The 25522-nt window shown below is 39.5% G+C and overlaps 1 protein-coding gene across 1 annotated transcript in view; it reads left to right on the forward strand.

The window, feature by feature from the left end:
- Positions 1-25522, forward strand: part of COL24A1 (collagen type XXIV alpha 1 chain) — a gene marked incomplete at its 5' end in the record, with an annotated part of 418086 nt that overhangs the window by 386877 nt on the left and 5687 nt on the right. Inside the window, 5 exons of the mRNA XM_089299394.1 lie at positions 6484-6519; positions 6621-6647; positions 16188-16253; positions 16866-17034; positions 23655-23764. Of these exons, the coding sequence (XP_089155520.1) occupies positions 6484-6519; positions 6621-6647; positions 16188-16253; positions 16866-17034; positions 23655-23764 (408 nt within the window). The remainder of the gene's footprint in view (positions 1-6483; positions 6520-6620; positions 6648-16187; positions 16254-16865; positions 17035-23654; positions 23765-25522) is intronic.

Here is a 25522-nt window from a genome sequence, read left to right on the forward strand (position 1 = left end):
AAAGGTTATAAAAAAGTTTCCCAGTTTCCATGAGAGCACAAACATTCAGAATTTTTTGGAGTAAGTAATGCGAAGAGGGTTGCCAAGACAATAAAATTTTAACTGATGGAAGAAATATCCTAGTGTCAATCATATGAAAAGGATTTTGACAAAATGTTACAACTTGAAACATAAAACTGAGAGCTATACCAGTTGAAAAATATACAGAGAAAACAATCTCAGTATGAATTTTTAGGTTGACTGCTTAATTTATTGCATATTATTTAATGAAAATTAGTAAAATATTGAAGAATCCCATTGATATTTCCTCCAGTATTTTCTCTATGTTAATGTGTCTTCCCAGTTCTTGAGTAGCAAAATTATTTTTTTTGCCTCCAGTTTGAAAGGGAGGACAGTTTATATTACATTGAGAAATCAATATATGAGAAAATGTGTCATAAATATTAACAAGTTAAGAATTTAAAGAATGCATATAAATATATATTTTAAATTCACATAATATAATTCAATTGAAAAACTTTTAAAATTCAAGTACACATTTCTATTATATCCATACAAATTTCTAAAGTGAAATTTTCAACCTCTGTGTATGTATATACCTCCTTTCTCCAGGTATAAAACATGAGGATGAAAATTGATAAAAAGCATGAAGAATCACAGTTCCAAGTGAACTTTGGAAATTCTCTTTACCAAATCTGTTGTTACAATTGAGATATCTGAGCGCCACATGCAGTAATTCACTCAAAGACATGCAGCAAAGTATGAAGACAAGTTTCAAAGACAAGACCAGAGCCCACATTTCCCAATGCTCATGAGATTGTATCTTTCTAAAGTGCTCCTCAGCAAATAAGGGTTAGGGACAATTTAAGTGAAGACAATAGTATATCCTACCCCATACCAAGAGTAGCCTACCTGCCCACATGCCAGCTAGAAGGGTAAGTTCCTGATTTACAGTCATGCATTGTGCCTTGTAACTCATTGACTCCATCCAAATTATGTTGCTGTTTAGTAAATCATATTTAATATTGCTAAATGCTTAAATATTGTAAACCAGTGGTTCCCAACCAGGAACCATTTGCACCTTCATTCCCAAGAGACATTTGGCATTGTCTATCAGGGGTGGGGAAAGACCAGCCCATTCTCCATAGAAGGCACACAGAATCATTTGGTCTGGCCCTGCCAAAGCAGCCACAGGCAGACCTCACAATTCAGTAAACCTAAAGGAGGCTAATTTTTAAGTTGATAATTTTGTATGGCCCACGAATGATGTTATAAATATCCAAATGGCCCTTGGCAGAAAAAATGTTTCCCCACCCTGACTCCAGGGGAGAGGGTGACTTGCTAGTGGCACCTAGTGAATGCTGCTGAACATCCTACAGTGGAAGCCCCTCAATTTGTAGATGAGAGGAAGGAATTCCTGTGCCACTGTTAGAGCCACACTGCAGATCATGAAGGTAAATCAAGATTGTATTTACAGAAAAAGAAATTGCATAAAGGAAATTACATAAAGAGTTGACATAAAGGAGGGCACAAAAAGGAAAAGACTAACATACTCAGGTTCAAAAACATGCATTAATCAGTATTTTTTAAGATTTACTTTTTTATTTGAAAGGCAGAGTGACACAGGAGAGAAAGAGAGCAAGAGAGCAAGAGAGAGATCTCCCATCCACTAATTCATGCCCCAGATGGCCGCAACAGCTAGGTCTGGGCCAGGCCAAAGCCAGGAGTCAGGACCTGGTCTACCACATGGGTGACAAGAGACCCAAGTACTTGGGCTATCTTCTTCTGCCTTTTCAGGCACATTAGCAGGAAGCTGGAACAGAAGTGGTATAGTTAAGACTCAAACCAGCATTGTGATATGGGATGCCAGCATCACAAGTACTAGCTTAAACCCTTTGTGCCACAATGCCAGCCCATATCATTTATAAAGTTTGATTATAAATTGTGTTACTCTTGGGGAATCCTATGTAAATTCTAGGATTAAGTGGAGACAGAATCTATTTTTACATGCAGTAATTTCATTATAGCCAAATAACCACCATAATCATTCACATCTATTTGAGTCCCCTTTAGGAAATTAATGTAGGCAGACCTGGTTTTATTATAAACTACTTTACAGAGAGGGTAAATCACTTCTTCCTAATAGTGAAATTAGAAGATTAAATAGAACTAATAAATGTTGCATCATTGGAATCCCATTTCACTTCACTACTTGTCCTGTTCTGTGCAATTGTTTCATTAAGGTTGCCCTGTCTGTCCCATTGGGTTTGAAGTATTTTGTTTGATACTTCTGGTGATGTGACTTGTTTTGAGTAACAAATTGAAATGATTCAATGAAATTATCAGTCAAAATAGTTCTTTCATTTTATGACAAATTTCTTTCAAAGTCAAAGATGGGATATATATTTTGTACTGAATCATCAGTGAGATTTTTCAAGTGTCAGACACTCAGTGGAATGTTACTTTTACAACATTGATCCAGAATCAAGCCAAATACACTCTAAGTCTTTGAATATTTAAAAGACTAACTCAAATATGATGTTTGTATAACTTATCATTCAACTTCTGAGATAGACATTTTTATATGCTCTGTTTAAAATTATAATCATAAGCCATGGAAACCAATAAAAGTATAGCAGACATGATGGAGGAGTTTGGAAAACATCATGCTGAGTGAATTAAGCCAGTCCCAAAGGGACAAATATCATAGTTCTCCCTGATTGGCGACAACTAACTGAGCACCAAAGGGGAAACTTGTTGAAGTGAAATGGACACTATGAGAAACAGTGACTTGATCAGCTCTTGTCCTGACGGTTGATGTACAATGTAATACTTTATCCATTTTAGTATTTTTTTTTGTTCTAGTACCATTGCTTGAACTCTGTAATTAACACACAATTATTCTTAGGTGTTTAAATTTTAACTGAAAAGTGATCCCTGTTAGGAATTTGGAAAACATTATGTTGAGTGAGATAAGCCAATCCCAAAGGGACAAATATCACTTGTTCTCCTTGATAGGTGACAACTAACTGAGCACCAAAAAGGAAACCTGTTAAAGTGAAATGAACACTATGTGAAACGGTGACTTGATCAGCCCTCACCCTGACTGTTGATGAGCAGCTTAATATGTTATCCCTCTTAGTATTTTGTTTGTTTGTTCTACTTAATACTTTTGGTTGAATACTGTAATCAATACACAATTCTTCTTAAGTGCTGAAACGTAACTGAAAAGTGATCGCTGTTAAATATAAGAGTGGGAATAAGAGAGGGAAGAGATGTGCAATTCGGGACATGCTCAAGCTGACTTACCTCAAATGGTAGACTTAGAAACATACCAGGGGATTCCAATTCAATCCCATCAAGGTGGCATGTAACAATGCCATCTCACTAGTCCCAGTGATTAATTTCTGTTCACAATTGATCATAATGATAGGACTAAGAACCAAAGGGATCACATAAACAAGAATAGTGTCTGCAAATACTAGCTGATAGAATAAAAAAGGGAGAGAACAATCCAACATGGGAAGTGAGATACACAGCAGACCCATAGAATGGCAGATGTCCTAAACAGCACTCTGGCCTCAGAATCAGCCCTTAAGGCATGTGGATCCGGCTGAAATGCCCATGAGAGTGTTTCAGGCATGGAAAGCCAAGACACTCTGGGGTAAAAAAAAAAACCTAAATGAAAGATCTCCACGAGTGAGATCCCAGTGGAAAGAATGGGTCATCAAGGAAGGAGGTACCTTTCTCTGAAGGGAGGAGAGAACTTCCACTTTGACCATGGCCTTGTCTAAATATGATCAGAGTCAGTGAACTCAGGGGGCTTCCATAGCCTTGGCAGCTCATGACAAGAGCCTAGGGTGATTACTGAGGCCATAAACAAGAGTGTCAATTTGTTAAGTCAACAACAGGAGTCACTGTGCACTTACTCCTCATGTAGGATCTCTGTCCTTAATGTGCTGTACATTGGGATTTAATGCTATAACTAGTACTCAAACAGTATTTTTCACTTTATGTTTCTGTGTGGTAGCAAACTGTTGAAATCTTTACTTAATGTATGCTAAACCGATCTTCAGTATATAAAGAGAATCGAAAATTAATCTTGATGTGAATGGATGGGGAGAGGGAGTGGATAAGGGGAGGGTTGCGGGTTGGAGGGACGTTATGGGGGGGAAGCCATTGTAATCCATATTCTGTACTTTGGGAATTTATATTCATTAAATAAAAGTTAAAAAAAAAAGAAATAGTTAAGTTACAATGGGTTGTTTGTTCTGACTGTCAGTATATTTAGGATCAACAGCTTTGGTAATAAGATATTTAACACTAAGTCAAGCATAATTTCAACATTATGCAAAACTCAGCTAAAGACAAATTTTACTTTACCATATATTAACCATAGTGTGAATTTGATTAAATTGTCTTAATATTCAGTTGACCATAAAGTAAGCTAATGTTGAGCAGACATATTGGCCTTAATAGTGATATCTTTTGTTTCATTTTGAAAAATATTACTGTAACTTTTGACACATGTTATCATTTGTAGTTTCTAATTTAATATTAGTTGATTTTGGCCGGCACCGCGGCTCACTAGGCTAATCCTCCACCTTGCAGCGCCGGCACACCGGGTTCTAGTCCTGGTCGGGGCGCCGGATTCTGTCCCGGTTGCTCCTCTTCCAGGCCAGCTCTGTGCTGTGGCCCGGGAGTGCAGTGAAGGATGGCCCAAATGCTTGGGCCCTGCACCCCATGGAAGACCAGGAGAAGCACCTGGCTCCTGGTTTCGGATCAGTGCGATGTGCTGGCCGCAGCTCACTGGCCGCGGCGGCCATTGGAGGGTGAACCAACGGCAAAGGAAGACCTTTCTCTCTGTCTCTCTCTCTCACTGTCCACTTTGCCTCTCTGCCTGTCAAAAAAAAATATTAGTTGATTTTAACATTATTCACTCATTCAACATTTCAGTAAAAATTATTGAATGCCTGTTAAGTACTAGGAACTATTCTTGTTCTAGAAATAAAAAGATGGATAAGAAGCTTTCCAGTGTATTATATTCTGTGGAATACAGAAAAATAAGTGGTTAGTTGAGCAACGGGAAGTAGCATGCATGCTAAGCACAGAGGGTGTGCAATATTGAAGAAGCACTAGAAGAAGGATAGACCTATTGGCCTATCAGTTAAGATGCCAGTTAGGACAGATGTGTCCATATCACAATGCCTGGGTTCAATGCCTAACTCAGGCTTCTGACTCCAGCTTCTTGCTAATGTAGGCCCATAGTTCATGAAAGAGAATGCATGCATGAAAGAATTTGGAAGATTTAGAGATCTACAAATAGTTCAGTACAGATGAAATACAGGATATGTTGGGGAGAGTAGGTAGAGGTGAGGACTAGACCTCACTAAGGCTAAGGACATGTACTTTTTCATTCAGTTCACTGGGATTTTAATCCTACAAAATCCCCTTATTCACTGGTTGGTTATTTAACTGTTCCATTTCCTTAAGTGTAAAATGTAAATGTTGTATAGTAATATCTCAATAAATTGTAGCAACCATTGTTAAGAATGTCATAGTTCATTCTCTAAACATAAAGATCTACTGGATTATTTTAACTAAATAATGACATGACTGAATTTCTGTTTTACAAGTAGAAGGTAGTTAGCACTGTGGAGAGAATTAAGTCAGGAATTCAAATTAAGAGTATGGACAAAATACTGTTTGCAGTCAGTTTAGGCTGCTGTAATAAATTATTATAGAATGGGTGGCTCAAGCAGCAAGCATTAAGCTTTCACAGTTGATAGAAAGTGGGAAGTCCATGCCAAGGTGCCCACATACTCAGTGTCTGGTGAGGGCCCTCTTCCTGGTTTTCAGAGGCTACCTTCTTGTAGCCTCACATGGTGAAAAGACCACTCTGTTCTTTTATGTCTCTTTTTATAAGGGCACTAGTCTCCTTCATGAGTACTCCACCCTCATGACTTCATTACCTCCAGAAAGGCCACCTCTAAACACCACCACGCTGGGGCTGAGAGCCTCAACCTATGACTTTTGGAGAAACACGAACATTCAGCCCGTGGTACATGAGTCATACTGACTTAAGACAGTTGCTATGAGGGTGAAACAGTAGTATTTTGGAGAGGTTTGGAAGTGAAATGAATAGGAGTTGGTAACCCATTCATAGGTAGGTGAGGGAAAGGAAAGGAGTTGTGCAAGAACACTATCTTTGACAAATAGATCCAACAGGAAAAGCCTGCACAGACAGTATTCACATTTTTAAATGATACATTAAATAATAGTTTATTAAAATTAGCACAAAAGTGAATATCCAGCCTATTTATGAATATGAATGATAGTTAAGGGCAAGAGCTTGAAAATGCTCAATTTTGAATCATGTGTCAGACCTGACACAAAAAGATAATGTTAACTCTTGATTCTTTTACTTACAGCAAACCAAAAGTATACTACATGCAAAATGTGCTTTGTCTCTATTTCTTCCAGGGCCCCCAAGGACCGAGAGGTCAACCAGGGCCTCCAGTGAGTTTCTTTACATTGATATCTGCTTACCATTGATGTTGATAGCTCTGCCTGACTTGAGATAAAGAATTAGTAAATTTGTTTTATTTGTTGTGTTACAGGGTCCACCTGGAGCACCAGGCCCTAGAGTAAGTTTTCTTTGTTTGGTTTTATTTTGTTTTATTTTAGAATTTCATATTAACATTTTAAAAGTTTTTCTGTTAATACCTTGTTAGGGATGTTCCTCTTGTGTACCTCTGTTCTTCATGCTAATTTGATAAAAACCCAGTTCAACCACACTAATTTTAAGTCTCATTCTTCTTACCTAAAAAGTGGAGATAATATCTCTTACCTTCTCAAATGGTTTTGAGCATTAAATAAAAACATTCAGCACAGTGTATTACAACATCACAAGTGCCAAAAAAAAAAAAAATGCTAACTCCCTCCATTTCTTCCTATATCTAGGTCTTAGCTCTCATTCTAAAAAATGTTCTTTTTTACCAACCAGAATTACTCATTTTCTAGGTTTTATTTGAATCCTTCCTGGTTGCTCCTGGCTGTTGAAGCCCTCAGCTTCTCATGTATTTGCTGTCTGACAGCTCAGCCTTGCCACCCTTATCTGTGAGGCAGAGCCTCTGCTGCTTCAGCTGTGACTTCTCAGCTGGGTTTCCCTCATTTCCTCTCTGCTTGAGAAATATCTTTGTTTTCCTGCTTCCTATCAGAGAGCTCCTTCCATCTCCAACCTATCCCACCCCGCTTCTTCAGCCCTCCAGGTCCAATGCAATGGTGCTTGGTCACACTTCCTTTCTAAAGATCCATTCATGGCTATACTGTCCCAGACAACAGTCAGTCCGGCACCGTCCAAGTCATACTCACCGTTTCCATGTGCTGCTCTGAGGTCATTTAGACCTCTGATGGGTCTGGGTGGTGATGCAGACCGTTTCACTCTCAACAGATTTGGAGCTCTTCATTTCCCTTGATTTTTTCATGTGGGGCGAGGATTATCTTTCTTGAGTGTCTTCCTGTAGCACCAGCATCCCATATGGGCGCTGGTTCTAGTACCAACTGCTCCACTTCTGATACAGCTCTCTGCTATGGCCTAGGAAAGCAGGAGAAAGTGGCCCAAGTCCTTGTGCCCCTGCACTTGTGTGGGAGCCCCAGAAGAAATTCCTGGCTCCTGGCTTCAGATCAGCCCAGCTCCAGCTGCTGCAGCAGTTTGAGGAGTGCACCAGCAAATGGAAGACCTTTCTTTCTGTCTCTCCCTCTCTCTATGTGTAGCTTACCTCTCAAAAATATAAATAAAATCTTAATACAAAAACAAAAGGCATGTAGTGAAACTCTGGGACATGTGTCCTGTCCTGCTTGGAAAACATGTATTCCCATATTGCCAAAATGAAGTAGGACATGTTGGAAGTTTTGCTCTGAACAAAATGTGTACAAGAATATATACTGGGGCTGGTGCTGTGGCGTAGCTGGTAAAGATACCGCCTGCAGTTCCAGTATCCCATATGGGTGCTGATTTGTGTCCTAGCTGCTCCACTTCCCATCCAGCTCTCTCCTTGGCCTGGGAAAGCAGTAGAAGATGGCCCAAGTCCTTGGGCCCCAGCACCCATGTGGGAGACCCGGAGGAATCTCCTGGCTTCAGATCAGCACAGCTCTGGCCATTTCAGCCATCTGGGGAGTAAATCAGCAAATGGAAGTCTCCTCCCTCTCCCTCTCTCCCTGCCTCTCCTTCTCTCCCTCTCTCCCTCCCTCTCCCTCCCTCTCCCTCCCTCTCCCTCCCTCTCCCTCCCTCTCCCTCCCTCTCCCTCTCTCCCCCTCTCTCCCCCTCTCTCCCTCTCTCTCCCTCTCTCCCTCTCCCTCTCTCCCTCTCCCTCTCTCCCTGCCTCTCTGCCTTTAAAGTAAATAAATAAAACTTAAAAAAGAATATATACTTTGAGGAATTATTGAAGGATTAAATGAGAAAGTATGTTGCTAAACACAGCATGGGTACTCAGTGTCAGCTTTCTTTATTTGCTTTTTTTCTCCCTTTCTTTTCTTTTTCCTTCTTATTGGTCAATATGACAGCAGGTTTTCATATACTGTCTTTCTGGTATTTTTCAGAATCCACTGTTGGAAAATGTCAGTTTATCTCTGAGAATAAGATTTTCTGGAGCAGGAGTCTAAATGACAATGAGAAGATATCTACATATTCTTTTTAAAGTCAGTTTATGGTCATATATCTTTCATGAAAACTTGTTAATTCCATCCCCTTATCACACTGCAAGATAGAATTGATCACTTCCCTTTCTTTGTTCATACTCTTTTCTTTGCTCTTTTAAATTTTTTAAATATTTATGTGTTTATCTATTCATTTGAAAGACAAATTGAGGGAAAAAGAAAGACTCCCCAGATGGCTGCAATAGCCAGCACTGGGCCAGGCTGAAGCCAGGAACCATGAGTTCAATCCCAGTCTCCCACATGGGTAGTAGGAACTTCAGCCATCATCCACTGCCTCTGGAACACATCAGCAGGGAACTTGACTGGAAGCAGAATATCCAGGACTTGAATCAGCGCTCCAACATGGGATGTGGGTGCTCCAAATGGTGGCTTAACCCTCTGCCCCACAACACCTGTCCCCTATACTCATTTATCTTTTTTTATCGGTCTCCCCTACTAGACTGTGGACTCTCTGAAGATAGAGACTATTTTTGGTTTATTTTCCATTCTACCCCTTAATAAGTGTTTTCTAAATGAATAAATGAATTTGAGAAAACAAATTGCACCTCTTCAAAATGTTCAATGGGAACCAGAAAGCTACAAGACTTCATCTGAAGAGAAACAGCAATTAGAATTAGACAGAATCATAGAACTACAAGTCCTCTCAGTAATTGTTTCGCTGTTATTTCAGACTGTGAGTTGTGATTCATTGGTCAGTAGGTCATGAAACCAATTTAGTGAATCTCATTTAGCATTCTTTTGGAATGAAATAGAATAGAAAAAAATCATGGGAATGACTACTTAGTGGGCTTGGACTTTATTTTGCAGGTTATGAAAGTGTTCTGAAATCAGACAGTGATAATGGTTGCAGAACATTGTGAAGCTACTAAAGACAACAGAACTGTACACTTTAAAATGGAGAAGGATGAGTGTTTGGCCTAGATGTTAAGACCCCAGTCAGCATGCTCACATCCCTCATCAGATTGCCTGGGTTCAATACCTGGCTGCAGCTCCAGATTCCAGCTTCCTATTGATGTGGATCCTAGAATATTGTGGAACTGGCTCCAGTAGTTGAGTTCCTGCTGCCCATGTGTTAGGGCAGGACTGAGTTCCTATCTCTCAACTTTTTCCGCCAACTCCCAGACCCCACCCTGCTACTGTGGCCATCTGGGGAATGAGCCAATAGATGAATTCATATTCTCATTCTCTCTCTCTCTCTCTCCTCCCCTCCCTCTCGCCCTCTCTTCTTCACTCCCTTCCTCTATATGTCTTTTTCTTTCTCTTTCCTTCTCTCTCTCTCTTTCAAATAAGTAAACAAATATTGAATAAAATGGTAGATTTGACATTACATGAATTTTACCTCAATAAAAAAAAATAAATATAGAGGTAAATTCAAACATTTCCTAAGGCCACAGAGCTTACAAGTAGTACAGACAGAAAATATAAATTTACATTAACCTTAAGATAACTGTTTAGCTTTATATATTTAAATTTAAGTTTTGTTTTGACAAAATATACATAACATAAAATTTACCATTTTAACCATTTTTAATTGTCCAGTTCAGTGACATTAAGTGCATTCACATTATTGAACAACTATCACCATTCTCCATTTTTTTTTTTTTTTTTTTTGACAGGAAGAGTGGATAGAGAGAGAGACAGAGAGAAAGGTCTTCCTTTTGCCATTGGTTCACCCTCCAATGGCCGCTGCGGCCGGCACACTACGGCCGGCGCACTGCGGCCAGCGCACCGCGCTGGTCCGAAGGCAGGAGCCAAGTGCTTCTCCTGGTCTCCCATGGGGTGCAGGGCCCAAGAACCTGGGCCATCCTCCACTGTACTCCCTGGCCACAGCAGAGAGCTGGCCTGGAAGAGGGGCAACCGGGACAGAATCTGGCACCCCGACCGGGACTAGAACCCGGTGTGCCGGCGCCGCAAGGCCGAGGATTAGCCTATTGAGCCACGGCTCCAGCGTCCACTCTCCATTCTTAAAACCTTTTTCGGGGCCCACCGTGGCACAGTAGGTTAATCCTCCGCCTGCAGCGCCAGCATCCCATATGGGCTCGGTTTTAGTCCTGGCTGCTCTCATCCAGCTCTCTGCTATGGCCTGCGAAAGCAGTAGAAGATGGCCCAAGTGCTTGGCCCCTGCACCTGCTTGGGAGACCAGGAAGAAGTTCCTAGCTCCTGGCTTCGGATCAGTGCAGCTCTGGCCCTAGCAGCCATTTTGGGGGTGAACCAACGGAAGGAAGACCTTCCTCTCTGTCTCTCCTTCTCAGTCTGTAACTCTACCTCTCAAATAAATAAACAAAATCTTTAAAAACAAAAATTTCATCTTCCAGAACTGAAACTCCTGCTGTAACAGAGCTTCAAATTCAACCAGAGGGAAGAGTTCAGGGCCTTCTCTCTTTCCTGCACATGTACACAGCCCTACACATGCATATGAATTTCCATATTTCCTTGAATATGTAAAGTTTTTTTCCTTGAATATGTCACAGTTTTTAAAACTCTCTGTAGACATATCATTCCCGATCTTTTCTTTGTAAACTATTTGGTTAGGTTATTGTTTGCTCCAACTGTTTTCCAGCCACAAAGTTAAACAACTCCCTCTAAATCTTTCTAAAATGTTCCTGGAAAAAAGACTTTTTGCACTGGATGATGTCTGAGTCAGGTGAAATAAGGACAACCTTGCAAATGATGTCCTCCAGGGAACACCAGATAGTTCAAATAATGACAATTCCCTGAAAATGAGGTTTGGAAGCAATTCTAGCTCCATTCTTTTTCCTTCTTATAACTATCAGGCTGCTGGTTTTCACTGTGATTGCAGGCTATTGGTTTTGTCAAAAGACAAAATTACAACAAAGTTAGTTTAGTATAAAGTAAAATCAATATTTCAATGAGCTGAGCAGAGTAGTTTGGCTTTATAGGCAGAAAAGGACTAAAGAAAGTAGTAACAGAGAACAAAAAAAGATGATTATTCACTTCAAAGTTACTTTCCATATAGTGTTAAAACAGAGGACACTTTCTTATTACCCTGACTTCAGTTGATTGGAACCGCCTAGTTTTTGGAAAATTGGTCCATTTCCAAGTTAGGTTTGATTATACAAGGCATTTACCACAGGTGACTTCATTTCATGAGACTAGTCCAAGACAATGGTCTCCCATAAACTTTGTTTTAGAAGGTTTTTATATGAATATAAAGTTCATATGTACAGCTTTTAGGAATATAGTGTTTTTTTCACCGCTTTCCTGCTGTCCCACCCCCACTCCCATCCCACCTCCTATTCCCTCTCCCACTCCATTCTTCATTAAGATTCATTTTTAATTGACTTTATACACAGAAGACCAACTCTATAGCAAGTAGATACTTCAACTGTTTGCACCCACACAGAAACACAAAGTATAAAGTACAGTTTGAAGACAAGTTTTACCATTAATTCTCATAGTATACCTTATTAAGGACAGAGGTCCAACATGGGGAGTAAGTGCACAGTGACTCCTGTTTTTAATTTAACAGTTAACACTCTTATTTTGGACATCAGTGACCACCTGAGGCTCTTGACATGAGCTGCCAAGGCTATGGAAGTTGAGTCCACAAACTCAATCTGTACTTAGGCAGGTCTATATGTAAAGTGGAAGTTCTCTCCTGCCTTCAGAGAAAAGCACATCCTTCTTTGATAGCCTCTTTCTTTCACTGGGATCCTACTCACAGAGATCCTTCATGCAGAACAGTTTTTGTCACTATGCCTTGGCTTTCCATTCCTGAAATTCTCTCCTGGGATTTTCAGCCAGATCCAAATGCCTTAGGGGCTGATTCTAAGGTCAGAGTGCTGTTTAGGGCATTTGTCATCCTATGAGTCTGCTGCGTGGACTGCTTCCCATATTGGAACTTTCTCTCCTTTTTAATTCTATCTATTGTTATTACCAGACACTTGGTCTTATTTATGTGATCCCTTTGACATTACAGTTTTTAAAACTACTGCTGATCTGTAAAGATGGACACGGGAATTAGGGAATGTTAAAACTCCACAAACTCAACAGTGTTACCAATATATTTCTTCTCTTAATGCTCCCAAGATTGATTCATGCATTTTCTGTTTCTGTAATTCTGAAAAACTTGCTGACAATTTTTGCCAGTTTTCCTATTACTTTTGTAGAACAGAGAATTCTGGGAGGTTGTTACTACACCATATTTGTTGACTGTCTCCTAAATCTTTGTTTTGTTTTTTTTTTTTAAGATTTATTTATGTATTTTGAAAGTCAGAGTTACAGAGAGGGAAAGACAGAGATCTTGCATCCACTGGCTCATTCCCTGGATGGCTGGATCTTACATCTGCTGGTTCACTCCCCAGATGACTGCAACAGCCAGCACTGGGCCAGGTTGAAGCTAGGAGCTAGGAGCTTCATTCTTGCCTCTCACATGGGTGTCAAGGGCCCAGAAACATCATCCATCTTCTGCTGCTTTTCCCAGGCCATTAGCAGGGAGCTAGATCAGAAATGGAGCAGCTGGTACACAAAATTACTCCCACATGGGATGCTGGTATCGCAGGGAGAGACATCTGCTGATTGACTCCCAAGCTGGCCACAACATCTGGGGTGCAGCTAGGCTGAAACCAGGAGCCAGGAGTTTTATCCTGATCTTCCACACCGTGAGTGCAGGGACCCAAGCACTTGGGCCATCTTCCATTGCTCTCTCAGGCACATTAGCAGGAGCTGGACCAGAAGTCAATCATCTGGGATTCCAACCAGTACTAATGTGGTATGCTGTCATCCCAGGCAATGGCTTAACCTGCTGCACCACAGTGCTGGCACCAAACTAGCCACTTTCATCATGGAACATCATTTTTACTTGACACACTATAGTGTTATTAACACCTGAGTATTTAGCAATTATTTTATTGAAAATTAACTGAATCTTCCATTGTGAGGAAAATAATAGAATTTGATGCCAATGATAAACATCAAGCTTTCTAGTAAAATAAGAATTGGGGGTAGGCACTGTGGCTTAAGATGCTGCTTTGGACACCCACATCTCATATCTGAGTACCAGCTCAAGTCCTGGCTACTCTGCTTCAAATCCAGCTCCCTGCTAGTATGCTGGGAACCAATAGATGATAGCTGAAGTAACCACACAGAGAAGATCCTAATGAGTTCCTGGCTCCTAGCTACGACCTAATCCAGCCTGGCCATTGCAGTCATTTGGAAAGTGAACCAGTAGATGATAGGTCTTTTTCTCCTTTTTCTCTGTGCCATTCTGTCTTTCAAATAAATAAATAAGTACATCTTTATAAAAAGAATTAGGGCAAATTTGTATCTATCACTATGATTTGACAGTCTCCCAAGTAGTTATGATAAGATTGAGATTGGTGATTATGTTAACAAGTATAATCTTTATCTTAAATAATGAAATATGTTAGTGTTTGGAAGATCTGCATAATTGCATGAATCAATATTTTCTGAGTGATCAATGCATTATGTTAACAAAATCACACATAGGTAAAAAATCCTACCAAGATTTGAGATAGACTAATGGATTTTGATATAAAATACATAGGCTGTTTATTGCTGTGGTTTCAGTTTTAACATTGCAACTAGGCTTACTAACTGTTGAGAAACTACTACTTCTCAGAGAATAATATCCATATTTATCTGAAAATACTACTAAAATATCCTTTTTACAACTGCTTATCTCTAGGAGGTCAGCTTTTCTTCATGTATTTCAACTAAAATAACATCACAACCAATTGAATAGAGAAGCAAATATGAGAATTTAGCTGTTATCTATTAATCCAGACATAAAAGGACACATATAAAAGTATGAGATACCAGTTATTTTATAGGAATTTTTTAAAGATTTATTTATTTATTTATTTGAAAGTCAGAGTTACACAGAGAGAAGAAAGCCAGAGAGAGGTCTTTCTTCAGATGGTTCACTCCCCAGTTGGCTGCAACGGCGGGAGCTGCGCCGATCTGAAGCCAGGAGCTTTTTCCGGGTCTCTCACATGGGTGCAGGGGCCCAAGGACTTGGGCCATCCTCCACTGCTGTCTCAGGCCATACAAGAGAGCTGGATCAGAAATGGAGCAGCTGGGTCTTGAACTGGCACCCATATGGGATGCTGGCACCCCAGGCCAGGGCATTAACCTGCTGCACCACAGCACCGGCCCCGAATATTTTATTTTTAATATATAATGAGTTTATTGTTATAAAATAGTTAACAAATCTGTCTTCTACAGTAAGTATCAAAAGTTATACTTCACATAAACAAAAGTTCTTTACTTTAAAAGTGTGAATTGAAGTCCAATTCTGAAGAGTTTGAGAACCACTATCCCAGGTTTTCTACTTAACGCCCTTACTCACCAACAAGGAACCAATGGAAAACATAAAGGGTGGCTATGGTTCAGCACCTAATTCACTTTCCTATGGTCCGTGCCAGCATGTTTTCTGTGGTTCACATCCAAAATCTGCCCATTTCTACAAGAAAGGTGATCAAAATTATTTAATCTGAAGAGAATATTTACGGTAACCTTTTCTGTTTCTTGAATAGCCATGTCTCACAGCCTCTATGCAAGGTGATTACATCTATCTGTAGATCTGCATATATACAATGAATCAGTTCTTTCCCAATATGAAAAACACATGGGAGGCAAGGAAAAGTATATTTTATTGATTGTTCCATCATTTTAAATAGTTCAGATTACCAACCATAAGTTATAAGAGTTCTGTTGAAAACAGTCTCTGTTATGTGGATGTCCAAGTAAAAAGATATCTTAACAGAATAGTCATTCTGAAAGCAATCAGATGGCTGGGTTCCTTTACACAGATGCCACTTCCCAGTACCTCCTCCCAACTTAAGCTTCTCACTTTCCAAGCTAATTTTTTTTAAAAATTACCAAAAATGTTCACTAATGGTTGTGCTGAGTCTTTCTCTAAAAATATCTTTTATTAAATACAGGAGGAGATTGGACTCATGCTGTGTTATTTCTTTTGGGACTAATGGTACATTTTCCAACTGCAGAAATTGTTTTTAAGACCGCAGAGGTATCAGATTAAACTAATGTGGTGACTACCTCAGGACAGTAGAATTTTATTCTATTTTCCTTCCAAGAATATAACTGTTAAAAATTACTACCGTTATTTATTCTTCACTTTACAATTTATTAACTGAGAGGATCAAATTTCTTTCTTCTTCCAGTTGAGTAACTTAGTGTGTATATGTGTTATCCTGTAGCAGAGACAAATATTTTTTCATTTGAGGTCTCTAAATTTTGATGCTGTTTTAATTAGGAGACCTTTGAGATTTGGATGAAGGCAGCATTTTGTCTTTTCCGATGGCCAGGCAATATTTGCAAGATCTGCCCAACCCTAAGAGCTGCAAACTCCATTCAGACAATAAGTCTAGTATTCTTTAACAACAGGGCTTTCAGTTTGCAGCCTGTACTTTAGAGCACTCAGTGTTGAGCTTATTGCTGATCTTGAATGGTTTTGTTTTACACAGAAACAAATGGATATCAATGCTGCTATTCAAGCCTTGATTGAATCAAATGCTGCCCTACAGATGGAGGTAATATATCTGGCTTCACTTAGATTGGCATTCTCAATATACAAATTGAACAGAGAAAAATTTTTAGAGGCAAAAATGTGGATTTATCACAAAGGTTGTATTTAAAACAGACACAAAATACGAAGCTATTTCAAGAACATAGTAAATACTTTTGGTATGATTAAACAAATATATGCATAGGATGTTTTCTAAGGCAAACTTTTAAAACCAAAAAATGATACTGTTAAAGGATTTGTCTGTGAGGATTTTGGTATTATTGAAGCAAATAGTTAATAAAGTTAGCCATGCTTATTAAAATGGTATCTGTCACCACCATTTATTTATTTAAACTGATTATTCAATGTATAATTTTAAAAAACTTATACAGTAGAAATGGTGAATCTTCAAGTCTTATGTCAGCCTGAAAACTAAACTTTTAAGTGTCATCTTACCCTCTTTATTTATCATCAAGTTCAGTTAAACATATACAAATGTGTATGCTTAATGTAAACTGCTTTTACATCTTACCCCCAACTCGCTACACACAGTAGAAATACATTTTTCTTCTGCCTTGATCCATGTTGGTCATTAGGGGCTTTTTTTGCTTATTTGATTCTTATGATGACTTGGCAGAGCTACCAGAATACTGAAGTGACTTTAATCGACCACAGTGCAGAGATATTCAAAACTCTGAACTACCTTAGCAATTTACTGCACAGCATCAAGAATCCTCTTGGCACAAGAGATAACCCAGCACGAATCTGCAAAGATTTGCTCAACTGTGAACACAAAGTATCAGATGGTAAGTTCTTGGTTCCTCAAACTCTGTTGTCTAACTTCATTTCATCATTCCAGTGCATTTAAGATTTGCTGTGTATCATCCAAAATCTTAGACATTTTAATAAAACTCTGACAAAAGCCATTTTAATGTCATCAAAAACAGAATACTCTTACAAGAGGGCATACTTCTGATGCCACCGCATCTATATATATATATATATATATGTAATTTGCTTCGTGTTAAAAATTAAAATAGTTAGGACTGACCTTTGGATTAGTAAAATAACCTATCAGAACTTGGGAATTCAGGACCACTAATGTTGACAACATAAGGTCATAGAGTTCACTCTCGCTCTGTCTCTCCTCTCTCTGTAACTCTGACTCAAACATATATAAGTCTTTTTTAAAAAAAATGAAATACTATCATTTGCAACAAAATAGATATGACTGGAAACCATCACACTTAGTGAAATAAGCCAGCCTCAAAAAGACAAATACCATAGGTTCTCCCTGGTCTATAGTTACTAATAGATTACCTAAAAGGTAAACTATAGGAGTGAAATTGACACTTTAAGATATGATGATTTTTAACAGCTCTTGTCTCAACTGGAAGAGTGTTTTATTTTCTTCATACTGTTTGTTGAACTCTTTACTTAGTGTGGGGTTAATCTCATGAGTATAAAAATACTGAAAATAGGCCGGCGCCGTGGCTCACTAGGCTAATCCTCCGCCTTGTGGCGCCGGCACACCGGGTTCTAGTCCCGGTCGGGGCGCCGGATTCTGTCCCAGTTGCCCCTCTTCCAGGCCAGCTCTCTGCTGTGGCCAGGGAGTGCAGTGGAGGATGGCCCAAGTGCTTGGGCCCTGCACCCCATGGGAGACCAGGAGAAACACCTGGCTCCTGCCATCGGAACAGCACAGTGCGCTGGCCACAGCGCGCCAGCCACGCTGGCCATTGGAGGGTGAACCAACGGCAAAGGAAGACCTTTCTCTCTGTCTCTCTCTCTCACTGTCCACTCTGCCTGTCAAAAAATAAATAAATAAATAAATAAATAAAAAATACTGAAAATAGATCTTTGTAAAAAAAAAAGTATGAATGAGAATAGAAGAGAGAAGAGGAAGAAGGGTAGGAGTGTGGGCAGGAGGGAGGCTAAGGTAGAAAGTATCACTATGTTCCTGAATCTGTACAAATGAAATATATGAAATTTGTATACCTTAAATAAAATTTTTAAAATAAATAAAGGGGAAAAATACATAGGGGCCGGCACTGTGACACAGCAGGTTAAGCTGCTGCCTGCCATGCCAGCAACTCATATGGGTACCAGTTCAAGTCCCAGCTGTTCTGATTCTGATCCAGCTCCCTACTAATGCACCTGGAAAAGCGGCGGAAGATGTCCCAAGTGCTTGGGCCCCTGCATCCTGTGGGAAACCCAAATGAAGCTCCTGAATCCCAGCTCTCTGCTATAACCTGGGAAAATAGTAGAAGATGGACTAAGTCCTTGGGCCCCTGCACCCATGTGGGGGACCTGGAAGAAGCTCCTGGCTCCTGGCTTCAGATCAGCGCAGCTCTGGCCATTGCGGCCATCTGGGGAATGAACCAGCAGATGGAAGACCGACCTCTCTCTCTCTCTCTCTCTCTCTCTCTGCCTCTCCTTCTCTCTGTGTGTAACTCTGACTTTCAAATAAATAAATCTTTTAAAAAAAAGAAAGTGATAGCAAGCCAACAAATAAAATCTTCTAAGAAAAATATCCCACAATTGCAGCAGTATGAGGTAATGGGTAATATAACATGATATAACATGATAGTAAATTCAACATGGAATGTTTTTAGAGAGAAAGTGGGGGAAATGGTCTGGAAGTAGCAATGGAGAGCAAGAAAGACACCTTTCTACCACTAGACACAAGGCTTAGGAGCTATGGCAGAACTTCAAAGAGCTGCTGGGAAGCAGTGTCCCCACTGCAAGGCCCTTTTGAGTTAGACCCTGTGGGCTCACAAAAACTATATTATGGTATAGGACTTTATGTACAGCTCACATTATCACCTGAAAGAAATTACAAAGCAACACAATGCCTGTATTCAAAACATTTCACTCCACATAACAATGAGAGTTTGCTTAATGGAAAACCTTTCATAAAAAATTGAAGGAGCTCACAGAATAGGAGAAAAGTATTTGCTTGGAAGAAAAGAGACAATGAATAAATATATGTGTTTATCCCATTAAATGAGACAGGAAGCCCACATCAGATTCTGGTGAAAAAATCCAGCAGTGGTCTCTACAAACTATACAATGTTCAGAATTCAGAGGAAACCAGACTAAGCCAGGCAGAACTCCTTCACTCCTTGCTTCAACGTTTCAATGAATTTGTGGCTCTGCAGATGTGGTCCCTGAACCAGAATTAGATTTCATTAGAATTGCAGATCCTAAAGCCCCATCCTAGCCTTAATGAATCAGCAATCCAGGGGGTGGGGCCCAGGATGTGTGCTGGGGCCCAGGATGTGTGCTTCAACGGGTGGTTTGTTGCACACACATATTTGAGAAATACTACAACAGAGGACAGTCCTTATGTTTGGAACTACCAGTTCAGCAAATAAGCACTTTGAAGGATTTGTGGAATAGTAGAGAAAAGAACACTCAAAAATGATCTGAAAGTTGAAAGAATACCAGGATGAGACACCAGTGGGGAATCTTTTTTCTTCCAGGGGCTATTTGGATATTTATAACATTGTTGCAGGCCACACAAAAATATCAACTTAAAAATTAGCCTATTTGCAAATCAATAAACAAACTGAAGAACAAAAACCAAGTGATTATTTCAGTAGATGCAAAGAATGCATTTTATAAAATACAACATCCTTTTATGATGAAAACCTTAAGCAAGTTGGGTCTAGAAGGAATATTCCTCAACACAATCCAGGCAATCTATGACAAACCCACAGCCAGCATCTTATTGAATGGGGAAAGGTTGGAAGCATTCCAGTAAGATCTAGAACCAGACAGGGATGCCCACTCTCACCACTGCTATTCAATATAGTCCTGGAAGTTTTAGCCAGAGCCAATAGGCAAGAAAAAGAAATCAAAGGGATACAAATTAGAAAGGAGGAAGTCAAACTATCCTTATTTGCAGAAGACATGATTCTATATATAGCAGATCCAAAAGACTCCACTATGAGACTACTGGAACTCATAAAAGAGTTTGGTAAAGTGGCAGTATATGAAATTAACACACAAAAATCAGTAGCTTTTGTATACATAGACAATGCCATGGCTGAGAAAAAAACTTCTAAGATCAATCGCATTCACAATAACTACAAAAATAATTAAATACCTTAGAATAAATTTAACCAAGTAAGTCAAAGATCTCTATGATGAAAATTATAAAACATTAAATGAATAGGAAAGACAAAAAATGGGAAAATATTCCTTGTTCATAGATTGGAAGAATTAATATCAAAATGTCCATACTACTAAAAGCAATTTACAGATTCAATGCAATAACAATCAAAATACCAAGGACATTCTTCTCAGATCTAAAAAAAGCAATGATAAAATGCATATGGAAACACAAAAGATTCCAAATAGCTAAAGCAATCTTATACAACAAAAACATAGCCAGAGGCATCACAATACCAGATTTCCAGACATACTATAGGGAAGTTATCAAAAGAGCCTAGTACTGGCAGAAAAAGATGTGTAGATCTGTGGAATAGAATAGAAACTCCAGAAATCAATCCATGCATCTACAACCAACTTATCTTTGACAAAGAAACTAAAATCAATCCCAGGAGCAAGGACAGTCTCTTCAACAAATGGTACTGGGAAAACTGAATCTGCATGCAGAAGTATGAAGTGAGACCCCTACCTTACACCTTACATAAATCCACTAAAAGTGGTTCAAAGACCTAAATCCACAACCTGATACCATCAAATTACTAGAGAACATTGGGGAAATTCTGCAAGACATTGACATAGGCAAAGACTTCATGGAAAGGACCCCAGAAGTACAGGCAATCAAAGCCAAAATAGACTAGTGGAATTACATCATGCAAAGATGCTTCTGCCCTTCAAAAGAAACATTCAGCAAAGAGGCTACCAACAGAATGGGAGGAAATATTTGCAAACTATGCAACTGAAAAGGGTTAATATACAGAATCTCTAAACAGCTCAAGAAACTCAACAACAAAGCAAACAATCCAGTTAAGAAATCTGCAAAAGACTTGGACGACATTTTTCAAAACAGGAAATTCAAATGGCCAACAGATACATGAAAGAATGCTTAGGATCACTAGTTGTCAGGGAAATGCAAATCAAAACCACAGTGAGGTTTCACCTTACTCCAGTTAGAATGGTTCTGATACAGAAATCAAGAAACAATAAATGCTGGTGAGGTTGTGGAGGAAAAGGTACCTTGCTCCGCTGTAGGTGGGAATGTAAACTGGTGGAGTCATTGTGGAAGACAGCATGGAGATACCTCAGAAACATGAAAATAGATCTACTCTGTAACCCAGCAATGCCACTCCTGGGAATTTACCTAAACAAAATAAAATCAGCAGATCATGGCCAAGGAGGTTAGTGCAAGATGGCCCAAGTGCTTGGGCCCCAGAAACCCACATGGCAGACAGGAAGAAGCACCCAGCTCCTGCCTTCAGATTGGTGCAGCGCCGGCCATCGCGGCCATTTGGGGAGTGAACCAATGGAAGGAAGACCTTTCTCTCTGTCTCTCTGTCTCTCTCACTGTCTATAGCTCTACCTGTCAAATAAAAAAATAAATAAAATCAGCAGATCAAAGAGTTATCTGTACCTCCATGTTCATTGCAGCTCAATTAACAATGGCTAAGATATGGAATCAAGTGAAGACTACATAAAGAAATTATGGAATATTTACACCATGGAATACTACACAGTGCTAAAAAAAATGAAATCTTGTTATTTACAACAAAATGGATACAAATGGAAACCATTATACTTAGTGAAATGAGCCAGTCCCAAAAGGACAGATACCATATCTTTTCCCTGATCTGTTTTAACTAACAGAGTACTTAAAATGTAATGTATAGGAGGAGTAAAATTGACATTTTGAGATTTGATGATCATTTACACCCCTTTTCTCTACTGTTGAGGAACAGTGTTTTTTCTTCATACTATTTGTTGAACTCTTTAATTAATGTAGGGTTAATCTTATGAATATAAAGTAAACTGAAAGTAGATCTTTGTAAAAATTAAGAGTAGGAATAGGAGAGGGAGAAGGAAGAAGGGGGGAGTGTGTGGGGGAGGGAGAGTAGAGTGGGAAGTATCACTGTGTTCCTAAATCTGTGTATATGAAATACATTAAATTTGTATACCTTAAGTAAAATCGTTAACAAAACCAGCCTGTTGCAAATTTACTGAATTTCAAGTCCCACCTGTGATTGTTGTGGCAGGCCTTTATGGTCAACAAGCCAGGTATTCCCCTCTCCTCAGAAGAATATTCATTCTGGGCTCAGAGTGAAATGAATAGGAATCTCTTCTTTACACAGGAAATGACGTTTGAAAAAAATCAAAAAACAAAAACATGTGATCATCTTGCTTTTTTAATGTAAGAAAGCAGGGCTGCCTCATTCAAAAGTTCCTATGCTCTGAAACTTGGAATAAGATACTATTTCGAGGCCGGCTCCGCGGCTCACTAGGCTAATCCTCCGCCTTGCAGCGCCGACACACCGGGTTCTAGTCCCGGTCGGGGTGCCAGATTCTGTCCCGGTTGCCCCTCTTCCAGGCCAGCCCTCTGCTGTGGCCCAGGAGTGCAGTGGAGGATGGCCCAGGTGCTTGAGCCCTGCACCCCATGGGAGACCAGGAAAAGCACCTGGCTCCTGGCTCCTGCCATCGGATCAGCGCAGTGTGCCGGCCGCAGCGCGCCGGCCGTGGCGGCCATTGGAGGGTGAACCAACGGCAAAGGAAGACCTTTCTCTCTGTCTCTCTCTCACTGTCCACTCTGCCTGTCAAAAAAAAAAAAAAAAAAGATACTATTTCGACTTTTCTAGTCTGTTTTCCAGCATAAAGATGCTAGCTCAGTGCCTTTAAGTATTTCCTGTAGTCTGACTTTAGACCCCTTTTTATCCTCCTGGGCACTTCATGAAGGCAAAGGTTGGCAGGCTTATACCAATTGTAGGGATTTCAGTTTTCCCCACTCTCAAATCTGAAGAATAAAGGACAAAACTGATGACTGTTTAATTGATTTGCTTTCTCAAAACAAAAATTATTTATATTTATTTCAATTATCAGTATTACTCATAAAGATGTATTGTTCCTGGGAGTGACAGAAATTTGTTTCAAAACAAAAATATTGATTTTAAGCTCTGTAATGATATAGAAGAGAAATTACACAAATACTATATTAACTAGCTTTTCTATTAACTATTCAGTTTGAGTTGCTGAGCTGCTGTGTGTGGTTTGAAGCAGTAAATTATGAATTGCCTTTAAATTGATAGGTATGTGAAAATATAATAGTATCAACACCAATGTTACATAATGCTTACAGCTTTTGTCCATTCACTAAAAATAAATATATTTATGATCTTCCATTTTCTAACAGAAAAGACTATGATCATATATAAAGTTGATATATTTTAGCATGGCATTTAACTAACTTTGTGTTTTACTATAAATAAAGGAAAATACTGGATTGACCCAAATCTTGGATGCCCTTCAGATGCTATTGAGGTTTTCTGCAATTTCAGCGCTGGTGGCCAGACATGTTTATCTCCTGTTTCTGTGACAAAGGTATGTATTACATTTTAAAATATATGCCACTATGTTCTTTTTTTTTTTTTTTTTTTGACAGGCAGAGGACAGTGAGAGAGAGAGACAGAGAGAAAGGTCTTCCTTTGCCATTGGTTCACCCTCCAATGGCTGCTGCGGGGGCGCGCTGTGGCCGGCGCACCGCGCTGATCCGATGGCAGGAGCCAGGAGCCAGGAGCCAGGTGCTTTTCCTGGTCTCCCATGGGGTGCAGGGCCCAAGCACTTGGGCCATCCTCCACTGCACTCCCGGGCCACAGCAGAGAGCTGGCCTGGAAGAGGGGCAACCGGGACAGAATCCGGCGCCCCAACCGGGACTAGAACCCGGTGTGCCAGCGCCGCTAGGCGGAGGATTAGCCTAGTGAGCCGCGGCGCCGGCCGCCACTATGTTCTACAGTGTCACTAGAGGGTGATTTTTAAAATTCAATCACTTTAAATAATTATGAATTTTAAGAATAAAAGCAAGATATCATTCATTCTTTATCATGTATGAGAAAGAATTTGTTTTTAAAAATAGTTCAACAGAGTAAATCTGATATTTTGACTGTGTATTTTTTATGAGTGGATTATCTTGGCTTGATTCTACCTATCATATTTTTAAACTTCCTTAAGAATGATGCATCATATGTTACTTTTTTACCCATACACCTAGATTAGAAAATCCTTACTTGGCTACAGTGTTTGTAATCAGTAATCAGTCACCTAAAGTTATGCTGAAAATATATCACCATCACTAAAAGAAGAAATCTGCGACAAAAGCTTGCTATTTTTGGTGTTTGGACAAGAATCTATTGAATACTGTTTAAAATTTCTTTCAAGTGTATTTCTATCAATCAGATATTTATAATGTATACAAGTTAGTCTGGTATATGAACAAGTCTGCATAACACCTAAAGCCTAGTTCTACCTGCAGCATATTTTAAAACCAAAACTTCCTTTCTTCCTTTTTATCATTAGACCAGGTTGGTATATTACCGAGAATTTAATTCTCATTGACAAAGAACTAATAAATGTGCCTATTGTGTGTTTCGCCCATCATAAAAAAGCAGCCTCTAAAAGATCAGTCTCTTAGCTGCTTATTGTTAAACTGCCCTCTCCTCACAAAGCATTTCTCTTCATAAACCAGGGTGTTTCATCAAGTCATCTCAATAGGCATTCACCATCCATACCCCTGAGATGGAAGAGGGAAGGGTTCTTTTTTTACCTAGGAAAACCATGTGCCTCTAATGAAGAGAGCAGCATGGCAGCCCTACTTCCAAAATGTCCACATCACCAACCTTACTCACCTGGAAGTTGGCCCAGGATTTTTATTTTGATTATCCTAGAAACAAAGAACTTTCTTTCTATGGGGAGTGGAGAAAGTTGTACAAAAGAGGGAGGGGCCATGAGGGAGCTACACTCCAGTTCTTTCTATGAATCAGTTTTCCCATGTCTCCTGTTCATAAACTCAATCTCAGAAAGACTGGGAACATGGTGGGAAGACTTGGAATCAGGGACTTGCGTTCTAGTGCTCCTCTTTTACTAACCCAGGGAATGTAGCCAGCAGACACCAGAAGGCCTGTCCTGTGCAACCACTTTTGTTGCTTCTAATCTTCATGACAGCCCTGTCACATCCATGTTATATCCCAGCTTACCAATAAAGACATGGAGGTTCACAAAGTTAATAAGTTTCTCATTCTAATCTGCAGAATAAAAGAATTGAATTACTTAATTTCTAAACATTCCTTGTGATTATCCTTCCAT

The sequence above is a fragment of the Oryctolagus cuniculus genome, chromosome 7 (assembly GCF_051225735.1).
Source record: "Oryctolagus cuniculus isolate XC-2025 breed Fujian yellow rabbit chromosome 7, ASM5122573v1, whole genome shotgun sequence".
Classification (NCBI taxonomy): domain Eukaryota; kingdom Metazoa; phylum Chordata; class Mammalia; order Lagomorpha; family Leporidae; genus Oryctolagus; species Oryctolagus cuniculus.